We start from the raw sequence: 16,919 nt of genomic DNA, 5'->3' as shown, positions 1-16,919 counted from the left end.
GTGTTTCTTTTTCCAGGCCTCTACTGAACCTCTGCAAGCACTGCAGAGAAGTGGCTCCCAATTTGTCTCTCTCCATGCTCTAAACTGTGGCTCCAAAGGGCAACTCTGTTAAGGTTTATATTTGATCATGAACTGAATGTGCCTGTGAGCACATCCTGTGAAGTATCTGAGTCAGACCCACCACCTACCCTACAGCCCTTGGAGCAGCTGAGAGCTGGCCCTTCCCTGCTGAAGATGCTCAGCAGCTCCCTTGCAGGCTGCCCACTGTATTGGAAGGAAGAGACGCGTCTGCTAGGCAGTGGGAGCCCCTGGGAGAATAGAACAGGAGCTTAACTGGCTGTCCCTGAGCTTTGGGGAGAGCCCCAAGACAGGACACCTCTTCCCACCCCCAGCGTAGCCAAGAACCAGTTACCACTCCCTGATTCTGTGTCCAGCCCTGGGATACATTAAAGCAGAGCAGAAGTTGTTTTAAGTTACACCAGCTGCCTATGGCTGAAGGCACCATATGCCATCTAATAAACAGCCAGAGCCCAGCATGCTCCAATCAATTCCTCTGTCCCCAAAGCACCTCATGGGAGACCCACAAGGAGCTGATGGTCTGGCTCTCCACCCTCCGGGGATTCCGCAGCAAGGAACATGTGTGGCCTCCATTGCCTTGTGAGAGCTGAGCAGCGCAAAGGAGCACAACAGGACAAAGAATCCGGCCTAAAATACAGAGTGTGGCCTTTGACCTCTTTGAAATAATATATCCAGCCTCCGTCTAAAGAGGCTGGGCGTCACCAGTATAGGGTACTGTTTGGCCAATACTGGCCAGTAAATTACATGTTCCTGACATTTAATGTTGCTCTGACAACCTTGCCATTTTGCTAAAAAAAAGTGGGACTCTATGGGAATCAAATAGCCTTACTCATTAACTGTGCACCAAAAGAAAGCAAAGAAAAACAGGCAATTTCATCCAAGCCTTCCACCATCTCAGAAAGTCCATTCCACAGGCCCCCAGTGGTCAGCTTTAACCAGCAGCAAAGGTAGCCCATGCCAAACTACAGAGCAGTTACCAGGTTTTGAGTGCTTACAAGGAAACAAACCACTGGAAATGGCTCCTGGACAATGTGCCATCAGTGCTGATACCCTTTCCTCAACACACCCAAACTAATTAGTCTCTGTTCTGGACCGACTCCTGCAAAGCTGTATTTACAGAGGATAACTGAGCATAAGGTGCCAGTAATGGAAATGATGCAGGGTCAGTTTTAGAGAGTTTTGGTCAAAAGCATGGAACAGCCAAACACTATTTTGCCACACAGGGTTGGTCTTCACTGAACAGTTACAACAGCATAACTATGTCTCTCAGGGGTGTGAAAAATCCACACCCCTATAAGATGTAGCTATGCCGACTTAACCCATGGTGTAGACAGCACTAGATCGACAGAAAAATTCTGTTGCCTCTCGGGGAGGTGGATTACCTACAGCACCAGAATCCCTCCCGCCAGTGTCTACGCTGAAGCACTGCAGCAAGTGAAACTGTGCCACGGTAGCATTTTAAATGTAGACAAAGCCTTGGCATCTAGAAGTGGCCTCCACAAACTGAAATTTTAAGAAAACACATCCCCTCCCACATGCATTTCTGTTCCTAGGTGGTATCTGGAACAGATACATTGTGGCACTCAGCATCTACATAGATACAACTAACAAAACCCCAAACTCAAGAGCTTAGAAGGAAACTTTAAAATCACAGAATTGTACGACTGGAAGGGACCGCAAGAGGTCATTTAGTCCCCTGCACGCAAGGCAGGACTAGGCATTATAGACCATTTTGTTTATCTCAGCTGCTCTTAAAAATCTCCAGTGACAGAGATTCTACAACTGTCCTAGGCAATTTATTTCAGTCCTTAACCATCCTGACAGGAAGTTTTTCCTAATGTCGAACCTAAACCACCCTTGCCGCAATTTAAGCCCATTGCTTCTTGTCTTGTCCTCAGAAGTTAAGGAGAAGAAAAGGAGGACTTGTGGCACCTTAGACTAACCAATTTGTTTGAGCATAAGCTTTCGTGAGCTACAGCTCACTTCATCGGATGCATACTGTGGAAACTGCAGAAGACATTATATACACACAGAGACCATGAAACAATACCTCCTCCCACCCTACTCTCCTGCTGGTAATAGCTTATCCAAACTGACCACTCTCCTCACAATGTGTATGAAAATCAAGGTGGACCATTTCCAGCACAAATCCGAGTTTAACCAGAACGTCGGGGGGGGGGGGGGGGGGGGGGGGGGGGAGGAAAAAACAAGGGGAAATAGGCTACCTTGCATAATGACTTAGCCACTCCCAGTCTCTATTTAAGCCTAAATTAATAGTATCCAATTTGCAAATAAATTCCAATTCAGCAGTTTCTCGCTGGAGTCTGGATTTGAAGTTTTTTTGTTTTAAGATAGCGACCTTCATGTCTGTAATTGCGTGACCAGAGAGATTGAAGTGTTCTCCGACTGGTTTATCCTTGCACAAAGCCCGTTGCCAACTGTGCCCACATATCTATTCAAGGGACACCATCACAGGGCCTAATCACATCAGCCACACTATCAGAGGCTCGTTCACCTACACATCCACCAATGTGATATATGCCATCATGTGCCAGCAATGCCCCTCTGCCATGTACATTGGCCAGACTGGACAGTCTCTACGTAAAAGAATAAATGGACACAAATCAGATGTCAGGAATTATAACATTCATAAGCCAGTCGGAGAACACTTCAATCTCTCTGGTCACGCAATTACAGACATGAAGGTCGCTATCTTCAAACAAAAAAACTTCAAACCCAGACTCCAGTGAGAAACTGCTGAATTGGAATTCATTTGCAAATTGGATACTATTAATTTAGGCTTAAATAGAGACTGGGAGTGGCTAAGTCATTATGCAAGGTAGCCTATTTCCCCTTGTTTTTTCCTACCCCCCCCCCCAGACGTTCTGGTTAAACTTGGATTTATGCTGGAAATGGCCCACCTTGATTTTCATACACATTGTACGGAGAGTGGTCACTTTGGATAAGCTATTACCAGCAGGAGAGTGGGGTGGGAGGAGGTATTGTTTCATGGTCTCTGTGTGTATATAATGTCTTCTGCAGTTTCCACAGTATGCATCTGATGAAGTGAGCTGTAGCTCACGAAAGCTTATGCTCAAACAAATTGGTTAGTCTCTAAGGTGCCCCAAGTCCTCCTTTTCTTTTTGCGAATACAGACTAACACGGCTGTTACTCTGAAAGGAGAAGAATGTTTATCACTCCTCCTTGTAACAAATTTTTTATATTCTGGAAAATTGTTATGTATCCCCTCAGTCTTCTCTTCCTTTACTCATTTTTGCTGCTATTCTCTGGACTTTCTCTGATTTGTCCACATCTTTCCTAAATGTGGTGCCCAGAATAGGGGATAATAATCCAACTGAGGCCTAATCAGTATGGACTACAGCAGAAGAATTACTTCTCATGTCTTGCATAGAACACTCCTGCTAACACATCCCAGAAGGATGTTTGCTTTTTTTGCAACAGCGTTACACTGTTGACTCAGTTTTAGCTTGTGATTTGCTATACTCCCAGATCCCTTTCCATAGTACTCCTTCCTAGGCAGTCATTTCCCATTTTGTATTGATTGTTCCTTCCTAAGTGAAGTACTTTGCATTTGTCCTTATTGAATTTCATCCTATTTACTTCAGACCATTTCTCCAGTTTGTCCAGATCATTTTGAATTTTAGTGCTATCTTCCAAAGCATTTGCAACCCCTTCCAGCTTAGTATAGTCCACAAACTTTATAAGTGTACTCTGACCCACCTTATAGTAGCTTGTCTAGGTTGTATTTCCCTAGTTAGTTTATGAAAAGGTCATGTGAGACCATATCAAATCCTTACTAAAGTAAAAATATACCACATTTATCACTTCCCCCATCCACAAGGCTTGTTACCCTGTCAAAGAAAGCTACTAGGTTGGTTTGACCCGATTTGTTCTTGACAAATCCACACTGATTGTTACTCATCACCTTATTATCTTCTAGGTGACTGCAAATTGATTGCTTAATTATTTGCTCCATCATCTTTCCAGATACTGAAGTTAAGATAACTGGTCTGTAAGTCCCCGGGTTGTCTTTTTCCCCCTTTTTATAGATGGGCACTATATTTGCCCTTTTCCAGTGCTCTGGAATCTCTCCCATCTTCCATGACTTTTCAAAGATAATCGCTAAGAGCTCAGGTATCTCCTCAGTCAACTCCTTGAGTATTCTAGGATGTATTTCATCAAACCCTGGTGACTTGAAGACATCTTACTTGTCTAAGTAATTTTTAACTTGTTTCTTCCCTATTTTAGCCTCAGATCCTCTCATTTTCACTGGCATTCACTATGTTAGACGTCCAATCACTGCTAAACTTTTGGATGAAAAAACAAAAAAAAAGTCATTTAGTACTTCTGCCATTTCCACATTTTCTGCAATTGCTTCCCCCTCCCACCCCTTTGAGTAACGGGCTTACCCTGTCCTTGGTCTTCCTCTTGCTTCTAATGTATTTGTAGAATGTTTTCTTGTTACCCTTTATGTCTCTAGCTAGTTTAATCTCATTTTGTGCCTTGGCCTTTCTAATTTTGTCCCTACATACTTGTGCCATTTTATACTCATCCTATGTAATTTGACTTAGCTTCCACTTTTTGTAGGACTCTTTTTTGAGCTTCAGATCATTGAAAATCTCTTGATTAAGCCAATGTGGTTTCTTGCCATACTTCCTATTGATAGTTTCCTATTGTGGCCTTAATAATGTGTCTCTAAAAATCTACCAACTCTCTTGACATCACAGGAGACAAAGTCAGAGCAGTTGAGAGGAAGGGATTTTTAGTCAAAATGTTTAAAACTGCTTAATTTCATTCTTTATAAACACAAATTAAACTCCAAGCACTATGAACACTCCAGTGAAAGCCTGTATTTGCTCAAGATTAAGGATCAAGTAAGTTTTCAATGTACATCTGAGACGCTAGAAAATGCTCCAGCAGGAAAGACCAGGGTTGGCATTCCTAAGGTTAAAAAGGCACCATCCTTTCAGGTTACCTTCATACATCAGAGAGCCAGTGTACAAACCCAATATCCATTTCCTTTGTAAACCACTGCAATAAAGATTCTGCACTCAGAACTTGTTTAACATTCTGCGTGTGAAGCCTGAAACAGAGGAGAGCCCAGGATCTTTTGCCAAAGGCTGAACTGGCTCTACGGGGACAATAGGAGCGCAGTGCAGTAAGTTCAAAAGATAATTAAGTACAAAGCTGACGGTGAGGATTTACAAGGGATCTCACTAAACTGGGTGACTGGGTGGCAAAATGGCAGGCGAAATTCAGTGTTGATAAATGCAAAGAAATGCACATTGGAAAAACTAATCCCAACTATACATCCAAAATGATGGGGTCTAAATTAGCTGTTACCACTCAAGAAAGATCTTGGAGTCATTGTGGATGACTGAAAATATCCGGTCAATGTGCAGCGGCAATCAAAGAAGCTAACAGAATGTTAGAAACCATTAGGAAAGGGACAGATAAGACAGAAAAATCTCATAATGCCACTATATAAATCTATGGTGCACCCACACCTTGAATACTGAGTGCAGTTTTGGCCATCCCATCTCAAAAAAGATTATTAGAATTGGAAAAGGTGCAGAGAAGGGCAACAAAAATTATTAGGGGTATGGAACAGCTTCCATATGAGGAGAGAATAAAAGACTGGACTGTTCATCTTAAAAAAAAAGACGACTAAAGGGGTATATGATAGAGGTCTATAAAATCATGACTGGTGTGGAGAAAGTGAATAAGGAAGTGTTATTTACTCTTCCTCATAACACAACAACTGGGGGTCATCCCATGAAATTAATCAGCAGTAGGTTTAAAACAAACATAAGGAGGTACTTATTCACAAAAGGCACAGTCAACTTATGGAACTTGTGGCCAGCTATGTTGTGAAGGCAAAAAGTATAACTGGGTTAAAAAAAAATTAGAGAAGTTCATAGAGGATAGGTCCATCGATGGCTATTAGCCAAGGTGGTCAGGTATGCAGCCACAAGCTCTGGGTGTCCCCTAAACCTCCGACTGCCAGATGGCACTGGATGACAGGGGATGTACTACTCAATAATTGTCCTGTTCCGTTCACTCCCTCTGAAACACCTGGCATTGGCCACTCTCAGAAGACAGGATACTGGGCTAGATGGACCTTTGATCTGACCCAGTATGGCTGTTCTTATGATAAGTCATTGGATTCACCCAGGAAAAAGGTCTGTTTTTCCATAGCCCTTTTCTGACTATAACTACACTACACTGCCAAGGTGGGTGAAGTAATATCTTGTCTCTCTAATATCTTGAAAACATGGCTACATCAACACTGCAACCATAACTACACTGTCACACCACCAGTGATCATTCCCCAGGAACAAGCCCGAAATCTCTGCTCGAGAGCACACAGCACTAAACCCCCCAGTCTCACAAACAGCCATGAGAACCAGGCTCAGGGATTCCTTCCACCAGTGGACTGCTCACCTTCTGTGGGTTCAGAACTTTGATGACCTGTGTGATGTTCCCCGTGTTAAATGCTGGGATGATGCTGCTGCTGGGAGACAGGAGCTGCAGCTGGAATGTCTGAAGAAAAGGGAAAAGACTTTCAGAAAGCTGATTACACCAAGCATTTAGCAGATACAGCTACACTGCCACCCCAGGTGGGGAAGGAAAGACCATCTCCTGCTGTTTACAGCAATGGTGAAAGCACTACTGAGAGACTGCTTTAAGGGAGTTCCTTGGTCTTTTCTCCTTTTAGAGAGGTCAGAAGCACGCAGCATGCCTGCAGCACTCAAGAGGCCGGAGGGTTTTCATCTCCTGCTTTCTCACAGGCTGAAATCAGATTGACATAACTGCTGGCAGATGGGGAGGAGGCAGAGCCTCACTGCCCCAAGGGCAGAACTGCTTTTGCTGCGCTCCTGAGCCAACAGCAAACAGCCTGATAACCATAGGAATGATTCTGCCACAAGGCTGAGTTGCACTGGTTCTCAGGGACAAAGGCACTGGCTCCATTCTACCACAATCCGAGACTAGCTCTTCACACACAGCCAGGAAACCTACTCTCACTTGGAGAGCTGCTAAGTAAACATGCATGCACAAGTCTTCCCACTCAACCAAACCACTGGATTGCATCTGGGACACAGTAAGGCACCTTTCCTCCTACCAAGTTTCATCTTACTCCCACCCGCTTCAGAGTGAGAGCTGTTCAAAGGGCTCTTCTGGCTGTTGAGAAGGATAAGTGTGTCTTGTTCTCAAAGAGAAGCTGAACTGTTTAATCAGACTTCCCAGAAGGATCCCCCTAGCCCCAGACAGAGCCAGGCCTGGGAAAGCTCAGCCCTAAAGGTACCTGCTCAACTCTAAATACCATCTTAAAACAGGACTATTTGGGCAGCTTGAGATCTAAGAAAACAGCTTAACAGCTTTAACTCCTCCTTATGCTTCTTGGAGCTTCGCTTCCTCTGTGCAGAAGGGACAAAACAATAGCAAGAATTTGGAAAAAGACAGGGGGCTAGCCACCCAGCCAGTCATGGCAGCTCTACCTTTGGTACCGCAGCCTGGAAAACAAAGTCTGTCATGTCCAGCTCTGTGTTGTTGGAGGCTTGTATCGTGATCACGGTGACGCTGGGGTTGGTGTTCGATCTCTCAAAGGTGAACTCTATCTTCAGCCCATTCTTGCTGTATGCAGTGATGGAGGGGATGCCTGCAGCCAAGGGACAAGAGCAGCAGCCCCCAGTAAGGACCTGGAGAGCATTCTCAATATCAGCAGGCCCACCTGCCGCCCCTAAACCCTATGTCCAGAACGTAGAGAACTACTCTCCTTTTCCCCCTTATTCCAGCTCCTCCTTCACCCCTTCACTCATTGCTCCTGGGCACTCCCAAATCCTCCTCCTTGTTACCAGACCCCCGATGGTTACAACAGCTACATGTGCTCAGGGTTCCTATGCTCCTACCAGCAGCAATATCATTGAAGAGAGGTTGTGATGAGAGCCCATCCAACAGGAACGGAGGCTGCGATATCTGCGGGGCAGGGACCGAGGCTGGAGAAGCTAGAGAAAGCAGGTTAGAAGAAGGTAGAGTTTAGCTAGCAGGAAATATAGAGTGGCTTTTCCCAGCTCAAGGATTAGCTAGAAGGAGCATGCTATTTTTACAAACAAAAAACCCAATAGGGCCATCTCCTTTCCCCAAGAATGACCTTAATCTCAGCCATCATCAGCAAGTCTCCAGGCAGAGAGAACACCTCTCCCCTCTCTTGATTCTCTCCTGCCAGGCTGAGAACCTGTCCCAGGACAGAGGAACACTCATCTGACTCCAACGCATTTCCCACCCTCTCCATATTAGCCTTGGACCAAGCCCCCTGTGAGAGGGCATGCAATGCCATTGAACCTCATCCCCTGCCAGAGGAATGGGGAATTTCCCTGCCTCCCCTGCAGAAGATCCTATCCCTGGAAAAAGAACAGGGAAGAATGCCCCTCTTATCCTGGCCCAGCTCCTCCCATCAAGCTGAGGGACCTGGAATACATCTCAATAGCTGCAGCCTGGTCTCACCTGTTAGGTTGAGATCTCCCAAGAGGTCAAGGAGCTCCCCACCGGCAGAGGCTGGCTTGCTTGTAGGGGCAGTTGGAATGACTGGGGTTATATCATTTCCTCCCAATAAGTCCAATAAGTCATTTGCCTAATAAAAAAGCAATAAAACCTCTGTTATCTTCTCAGCTCCCTGCTACCTTTGTATTTACCTGTGACAAATGCCACTTGCTCTCAGATGAAAAGGTCCCTCTCTCAGTGATCTGCCTGTGAAGCTCTTACAATAGTCTCGGACTAATGCTGACAATTTGCGCTCAGCAACTTAAGCTGTCTAGTTTCCAGGGGTCTCAGAAAGACAGCGGGAGGTGCTGTGCCAAGGAGGGGAGGAGTTTCTGAGAGGCAGGTCACAACTTGTAGGTGGGATTTAACTCCATCCACCCCACCTGCTCCAGCCTGCACTCCTGCTGTAGCACCTTTCCCTGATGCCAGTCCTTGACTCCCTTCTTTTGCCTGGGAATCAGCAGGGGAGAGAGAGGTTGCATCAGGCAGGCAGACACAGGTCAGAGAAGCAGAGATGCCCTTGGCTTACTAGGGAGAGGGGAATAGTCTTCCAGCACCTGGGTCTGAGAGGACAGTGGGAGAGTTACACCAGTTGAAGAGAGCACCTTCCATTACCTGGCTGGTGGGCTGCAGCCCAGAGGGGGGAGGTTTGGTTTCCAGCACTGCTGGCTCTGTCTCTCCATTGGTCTGTACAATCTCAGTGGGGCCATTTGTGGTCACCTTTTCCATAACTGGCATTCTCTCAAGTAGGGCTGACCTGAAAGAAGCTGACATGGTTACACTCTGGGCCATCTACCCTGATCCCAATCCAAAGTACTTGAGATGGTAAGGATGATGTGAAGAGGGTGCCCGGCCTTTTGCTTTAGCTCTATGAGAAGAACTGAACTCTGGGATCACACAACTGAGCTTGAGCTGATTAAAGACTGGGGCCACTCCGTCACCAGCATAAACCTGGTTATTGACAGGTATTGTCTTTATAGGCAATACAGAGCCCTGCCCTGCACCTACATGGGACAGGTCCCATTGCAGAGCTAGGATAGGGAAGCCCAAGACTCAGGGGGAGAAGACCTAAGCACACTGCGGCATGGAGTGGGTGCTCACAGAAGACATCCCTGCTCTACTGCAGATGCAGCTGAGTTAGAGCAACTGACTGCGTTTTCCTGACAGGCATGTTTATCCAGCACAAGGCATGGTGATGGAATGGGGAAGGCAAGCACCCACGCAGCAAACTTACCCGGGTTCCAGTCTTTCAGGAGAGCTACTAGGTAACAGTCTGAGCACAGAGAGATTGTGTGTGTAGAAGGGGTGGATGGGACAAAAGATGGGATGCAGGACATGCTACCAAAGTCAAAGAGATGGAAGATGAGAGCCACCCCTTGATATGAACTACTTGGGGGACACCCCACAGACACTGCGCAGGATGGTGAACAGACTATTAAATTGCCTATGTGCCTCTGAGGGGTAGAAAATGAAAAATGTCACATTGCCAAGGAACCTGAGCCCCGTGACTGTGCACTCTCAGCCATTATTAAAATCTTCAGGAGTGAAAACCATCAACCCCAGAATCACTCCGGTGTAACGAAGGCCAATACACTCACCACCCCAGCACTTCAAACCCTTTCTCACAAGGCTACACAATCAAAGTTCATGGTTCTTTTTGCTCTAAGGCAACGCTTTCTAAACTGTCTTCTGCAGTGCCCCTGCGTGCATTTGCAAGGAGCTGGGTGATCATCTGATGCTGGCTCCATCATGTTTCCAGCAACTAAATTCTATTAGAAGAAGCTTTCCTCCTGTGACCTTATCATGAAAGCCGTTACTGTAATTGCCACAGAGATGTTATGGCATCACCAATGGGAAGGGAGCTGGGTTCCATGAAATTGTGAATGGAGGAGGCACGGACAAGACAAGCTATTAAAATGTAGTCCTCAGAAGCCCAGCTCTAGGATGCTGAGGAACTGGTTCTGGAGGCCCTGGCCAGCATATGGAACTGGCTGTCTCCCAGTGTTGTCACTGGACTCCCATTATCTTTCCTTTGTACCCAAGTCTGGGGAGGAGGAGGACAGACCTTGTCTGGGTATTTCTTGTGGGGTGGGGACTGCCTGTGAAGTGGGCTGTAGCTCACAAAAGCTTATGCTCAAATAAATTTGTTAGTCTCTAAGGTGCCACAAGTCCTCCTTTTCTTTTTGTGGATACAGATTAACACGGCTGCTACTCTGAAACCAGTCTAAAAAGAGACTCACATGGGAAGACTACATCAGACCGTACAGGGATGCTAATCTAGCAGACAAAGGCATAACAAGCAGACAGCTGGAAGTTGATGTCAGCAAAGTTCAATCTGGAAATAAGATGCACATTTTAACAGTGAGGGTCATTAATCATTGAAAGCTTCCCAAGGTAGATAGTGGGTTCGCCAGCACTTGATGTCCTTAAACCAAGGCTGGCGTCTTTCTAGACGATATGCTTCTAGCTCAAGCACAGGCTGTGGTCTTGATGCAGAATCCCTGGGCGACGTTCTCTGGCCCAAGTTATGCAGGAGGTCACCTTCTCACCTTAAATCTTTCTTGTACTCACCTCATGTGATCATACTTCTTGAAAAGTGCATTGTACTCCACTGCCCTCTGCTGGAGCTCCACATCAATGCTGCTGCCATAGATGGACACAACCTTCTTAATGCGGCTGAGGGGCAAGAAACCAATAAACACTGAGCAAGGGCAATGTTCCCCAGACATGAGCTCAGAATTCTCCAGCAAGTGTCCATGTAACTGGCCTGTAACCCAATAGGGACAGTGTTGTTTCTAATTTACTACCTTGGCAACTATGCAGGCCCATTATTAGGGCCCTACCAAATTCACGGCCATGAAAAATTCTCAGACCATGAAATCTGGTGTCCCCCCTTCCCCCACCCGTGAAATTTGGTCTTTTGTGAGCTTTCCCCACGGGCGGTGGGTATAATAGGCCTGGGGAGGCTCTGGCTCCCTTGCCACTGCCACAGCCAGCAAACCCTCAGTTGCAGGGCTTTGGGGGGAAGTTTCTGATTTATTGTCCCATGCAGGTTCTGGGGCAGATGAGGAGGTGATATGTGCTATTCAGCTTCCCTGGAGTCCAGGGAGATTACTGATGAACCCAGGAAGCTGAGTAGCAAATACTGCCTCCTCAGCTGCCCTGGAACCTGCGTGGGGCATATCAAAAGCTTCTTCCGGGCCAGAGATGCTTTTCCTCAGGCGGTTTGGGGAGGGGAGGCACAGCACAGCTGCAGATGGCCCAGGACTCCTCTGGGCGGGGGGACCCTCAGGGCTTCAGCCAGCCCAGGGATCCTCCAACCAAGGGGGGAGTAGGGGGTTTTGGGGCTTCAGATGCTGGGGAGAGGGGGTACGTTCACCAAGGCGAAAAGGGCGGAGCCGGGGGTAACCTCCCCAAAGGGGGGCTTATCTCCCCAAAGGGGGGCTCCACCCACTGCTCATGCTTTTACCTTACAATATACAGATTTCATGGGGGAGACCAGTGTTTCTCACATTGCGGGGTCTGACCCAAAAGGGAGTTGCGGAGGGTCACAAGGTTATTTTAGGGAGGTTGCGGTATTGCACCCTTACTTGTGCCCTGCTGCCTTCAGAGCTGGTGGCTGGAGAGTGGCAGCTGCTGACTGAGGGCCCAGCTCTGCAGGCAGCAGCGCAGAAGTAAGGGTGGCAACACCATCCCAGGCCATCCTTATTTCTGCGCTGGCGGTGGCCGGCCAGCCAGCAGCCGCCGCTCTCCCGCTGCCCAGCTCTGAAAGCTACACTGCCACCAGCAGCAGCACAGAAGTAAGGGTAGCAGAACCGCAACCCCCCCACAATAACCTTGCAACCCCCTCACACCTCTTTTATGGGTCAGGACCCCTACGATTACAATTCCGTGAAATTTCAGATTTAAATAGCTGAAATCATGAAATTCACAATTTTTAAAATCCTATGGCTGTGAATTTGGTAGGGCCCATGATGCTATGCTGTCTGACACTTTGCTGGAACACTACAGGGCGTATCAGATCCCCAGTGCCAGCAGCGGGCCCAACAGTGCTAGACAAGCCACCTGCAAGCAACATGGCTGCTCATTCCCTTTGAATTATGGACAGAGGGAATTCAAAAGGGAAACTATATACATAAATGAGGATTCACTTCCGCAACAGAGTATTTTCGAGTGAAGTCACACCGTCTCCACACAGAGCACAGACCATAACGAACAGGGAGAGTACGACAAATACAAAGCCACACAACACTCTTCATACATGTATGCAAGGCAGGATCACAGAGTCTACGCAACAGGAAAACCCCTTATGGTCCATGAAGGCAGAAGCTACATCACAGAAACCCTCCCTCTGGCCCCACTGCAGCTTGTGCCCTCCTGCCTGCCACATGCATGTCCTGCTGGCCTTCACCAGCACGCCCTCCCCATGCAGTGCGAGCACCCAAGGGAGACTCACTTGACAGTGCAGGTGAACCTCGTGGAAAGCTTCATGATGGCAGTGAGAGCGTAACCTCGTGTAACGGATGCAGACATGTTTGATATCAGGACACTTTCTAAAATATCGAGTACTTCCTCTTCCGTTACCTGAGCAAAGCAAGCACAGCAGGTTAGTGTCCGAGAAAAGAGATGGGTTCTGCTGCACAACCTCCTGGACACACTCCCAAACCACTGTTTCCCTCTGCTCCTACATCACCGAGGAGGATATGGGCTGGCGGGTATATTTATGGGCGGTCCAACCCCTTTGTTTGTGTTCCATTTCTGGGACAGCCATGCAGAGCACTGGATTGGCACTGAGAAATCCATTTAAAAATTAAAATCCATAAATTTGATATATTTATAAATCGCATTTTCCCCATACACCAAGGAGAAGTAGCATTAGCAGTGCAATGCGCAGACCCTGCTTGGCCAGAACACCCAGCCAGATTAGCTCTCAACCCCTCCAACTCGACATCAATGCCAGGAGCTTCCCAGAGTTGACAATACACATGCCACAGCCCATCTCCATCCTACCACAGGGCAATTACTCTCCGGCCCAGCAGCATCATGTCCACCAGTGCTAACTCAAGCAAGAGCATCCCCCCACTCCCACATGCTCAGCACCACACTACTCCGACGCCCCTCCAGAACACTCACAACTGCTCTGCTTTCCCCTTTCCCAGAGCTCTACCTGAACTGGCTCCTCCTCTTCACACTGACCAGATATCAAGAGGTCTCCATATTCTCCCATACACCAAGAGGCCACCTGCACTAGGGGCTGCTGTCAGAAGAGAAAGTTAGACATGTTGGGGACAAACAGCTCTCTGCATAACAGACAAAGCTCAGGCTCAGGAGCATCCAATCCAGCTCATTATGGCACACAGCAGGCTTGGCCAGTGCACCAAGAGGCTTCCTGGGGGGGTGTCTGGTATGGTCCAAAAGGGCAGTACATATCACCAAGAGAACAGGTATAATTAGGACCACTCCTGTCCTCACTGGCCAGAGGACTAGCCTATGGGGGATTTTCAATGGACATTACTGAGCCTTGGGCTTCCTTTGGAAGCAAGTCACTCATGCTGGCTCACTAACAGGGACACTAGGGGTCGCTGCGAAACCTGAGCTGGACATCTACCTGGGAGTAGTCACCAAGGATGGCTTTGTAGAGTCTCTGTACAGTATAGGCATGCATCTCCATGCTATTTGTTATCAGCTGGATCAAGTTGGGGACAGCATCATCTCGAACATAACTTCCTGCCTGAAAGAGAAGTCATATTTCCAAGAAACATAAGGAGGCTTATTTGGTTTCACTGTCACACCCTCTTCCAGCATACTCCATCCACCAGTGAAACGCAAGCCAGCTCAGGGCAGACTCAAAGGGTACTTTAAAGAATCTGCTAGGAGTTAAAAACTGCTTTGCAACATCCTAAAGAGATGCTCTATGGGTTTGTCTACACTGCACACTCCTTACAGCAGCATGTGGAGTACATATGCTGCACAACCCACTGGCAATGGTATAAAGAAGAGTGTAGATGGCAAGGCGCTGCTTAGGCAAGTACAGTAAAGACAAACCAGAACCTTAGGGTTCATACCCTACACATCTCACTACACGCCCAAGAAGCGCCTCTCCTGCCAACATGGCTAAAAATAGCAACGTAGTGTCCCACTGCCTCCCTGCTGCTGAAGCGCTTCCCCAGCGCAGGGAGTTACAGCAGCCCTTCCCACAGCCTCCCCCATCAGAGCCTTTCCTCAGTGCATCCCCTCGCCACAGCATTTAACTGCCACCTGTACCTACACACCGCAGCATGGACGCAGCCTGCTTTTCACTGCAGTGCATAGTTACGCATACCCCACATGCCTCAGTGAACATGCTGTGTAGACATATCCTATGGCTGATGGTGAACACACACCGTCAGGTAATAGTAGGAGACCGTCATTATTTAGCTTCTCCCCAACCCCTCTATATAACAAACTACATCCTGATGATCCAGAAAAATATAAGTTGCAGAGGCCCTCTGGTTTCTCTGTCAAAATGAAGGCTATCACAACACAAACTAAAAAGTAATCAAATTAAAAGCTTCCCCACAGGAACCAGGAAGAAAATAAGTCGTTGCCATCTGCATCACTCAGTACATGAATAGCTAGGCAGGCGTAAGCAAAGGCTGCTGCTTACTACCAAAAATGTGCCAAATACACCACAGGTTTGTCCTGCCCCCATCCTACTATGTCTACTTCATCCCCCGTCGTGTCTTGGCAAATCCAGACAGAGCTCTTTGGAGGTAGTGACTGATTTTCTGTTACGCATTTGCATGGATTAGGACTCCATTTCTTCAGGGAGAAGCAGAGGATGGAATGAGGAGAGAAGTTGGCCCGACAACTTCTCCTGTTGGCCCTGCTGCACAAGCACCAATGCCATTTTATTTTATTTATTTTGAATCCACACAAAAAGTTCTCTCCAAGATAGAAATTCTTTCACAGCATCACTCAGCACCACGGTCTTCCATTCGCTTAGAGCTTATACAGATGTTCCTTTACTTGAGATCCCAGGACCATGGCTCTTTTGCCTTTTCCGCATTAAGACAGCGGAAAAAGGAACAGATGCCTCCACCAAAGAAGCATCTCTCTGAGCCCTCAGACAGGTCTGAAAGGATGATGGCACCACTGGCTTCTGCTCCTTGCGTGGACCTCAGCACTGAAGATGCAAATATGCAGAGTACCTTGGATTTCGGTTCCAAAGAACAGAGCACAGAAGGCAGCAGTGTCACATTCTCCGGTGCCAAGAAAGGCTTCATTGAAGACACAAAAATTCCTGGATGCAGAAGGCGGTTCTATTTGTTCTCTTGCTCACAGCCGGAGTCTATTCTGATGAAGGACAGGCCAGGGGACTTGCCTGCTTATCTATCTTTACAGACCCTTTGGCTAGGGGCCAGGAACACTGAACAAAGAGCCAGGGAATAACCTCTCCCCACAACACAGATGAGGCAGCAAACATGTCATTTGACTTTGGCATCTTGGAGGAAGGAGGTATACTACTTGAATTGCATCTCTTGTACAGTGGACCATGACATCAAGAACAAAGCCAAAAGGCTGGCCAAGTCAAAACCGTGCAAGATCACAGAAACAAAGGGAAAATTACATGCAGCCTAATGACACCAACTAAGCTAACCCTTGGCATTAACAGTGAGCAGAATAAAGTCTGGCCAAAAAGAAAACTAAGAGCTGCAGGCACAGAGTGATGGACCCCAACACACACAGCTAAAAGAGACCAGAAGGGACTGAGGCCGATGGGTACATCTGGATGGCAGCTGAGAGGGTGCTTCCCAGTGCGACTAGACAGATGCACTAGCTCTGCTCAAGCTAGCTAGATAGCGTACTAGAAACAGTCAGTGTGGACGCTGCAATGTGGGCGGTAGCTTGGGCTAGCCACCCAAGTACAACCCAGAGTCTGTACTGGGGTGACGAGCCCATGTCACCGCCTGTGCCACGACGTTATCGTGCGAGCTTGAGCAGAGCAAGCATGTGTCTGTCTTCCTGGTCTGGGAGGCCTGCCACTAGCTGCAGTGCAGACATGCCTCAGCAGGCCTCAGTCAGGGCACTGTGTGAGGGAGCTTGTGCAATCCCCAGGGCAACTGTTTGCTAGAAGCTCCCCTCTTACTACCAAGGCAGTTCTCAGTGGAAGTTAGCCTTCGAATGGAAATCAAGTCTCAGTCTCAACAAAGGAAGCTACTCGTTTCCACACGAAGACACTCAGGACAGGAATCAAACTGGAGACCACAGCCCCAGTTTCTCAGGCATTTTGTGAGAAG

At 47.5% G+C, this 16,919-nt stretch overlaps 1 protein-coding gene across 2 annotated transcripts in view; it reads right to left on the bottom strand.

Annotated features, from left to right (window-relative positions):
• AP1G1 (adaptor related protein complex 1 subunit gamma 1) overlaps positions 1 to 16,919 on the bottom strand; it is a 99,898-nt gene that overhangs the window by 5,520 nt on the left and 77,459 nt on the right. The window contains exons 14-22 of one of the 2 annotated variants that reach the window (XM_048816967.2): positions 14,249 to 14,371; positions 13,808 to 13,897; positions 13,097 to 13,224; positions 11,212 to 11,316; positions 9,256 to 9,397; positions 8,605 to 8,731; positions 8,010 to 8,105; positions 7,599 to 7,759; positions 6,544 to 6,642 (exon numbers count right to left, since the gene is read on the bottom strand). In XM_048816967.2, the coding sequence (XP_048672924.1) occupies positions 6,544 to 6,642; positions 7,599 to 7,759; positions 8,010 to 8,105; positions 8,605 to 8,731; positions 9,256 to 9,397; positions 11,212 to 11,316; positions 13,097 to 13,224; positions 13,808 to 13,897; positions 14,249 to 14,371 (1,071 nt within the window). The remainder of the gene's footprint in view (positions 1 to 6,543; positions 6,643 to 7,598; positions 7,760 to 8,009; positions 8,106 to 8,604; positions 8,732 to 9,255; positions 9,398 to 11,211; positions 11,317 to 13,096; positions 13,225 to 13,807; positions 13,898 to 14,248; positions 14,372 to 16,919) is intronic. The other variant, XM_048816968.2, reaches the window with a different exon arrangement.

This window comes from Caretta caretta, chromosome 12 (assembly GCF_965140235.1).
Source record: "Caretta caretta isolate rCarCar2 chromosome 12, rCarCar1.hap1, whole genome shotgun sequence".
Classification (NCBI taxonomy): Eukaryota; Metazoa; Chordata; order Testudines; family Cheloniidae; genus Caretta; species Caretta caretta.
This window is presented reverse-complemented; position numbering and strand designations above follow the sequence as displayed.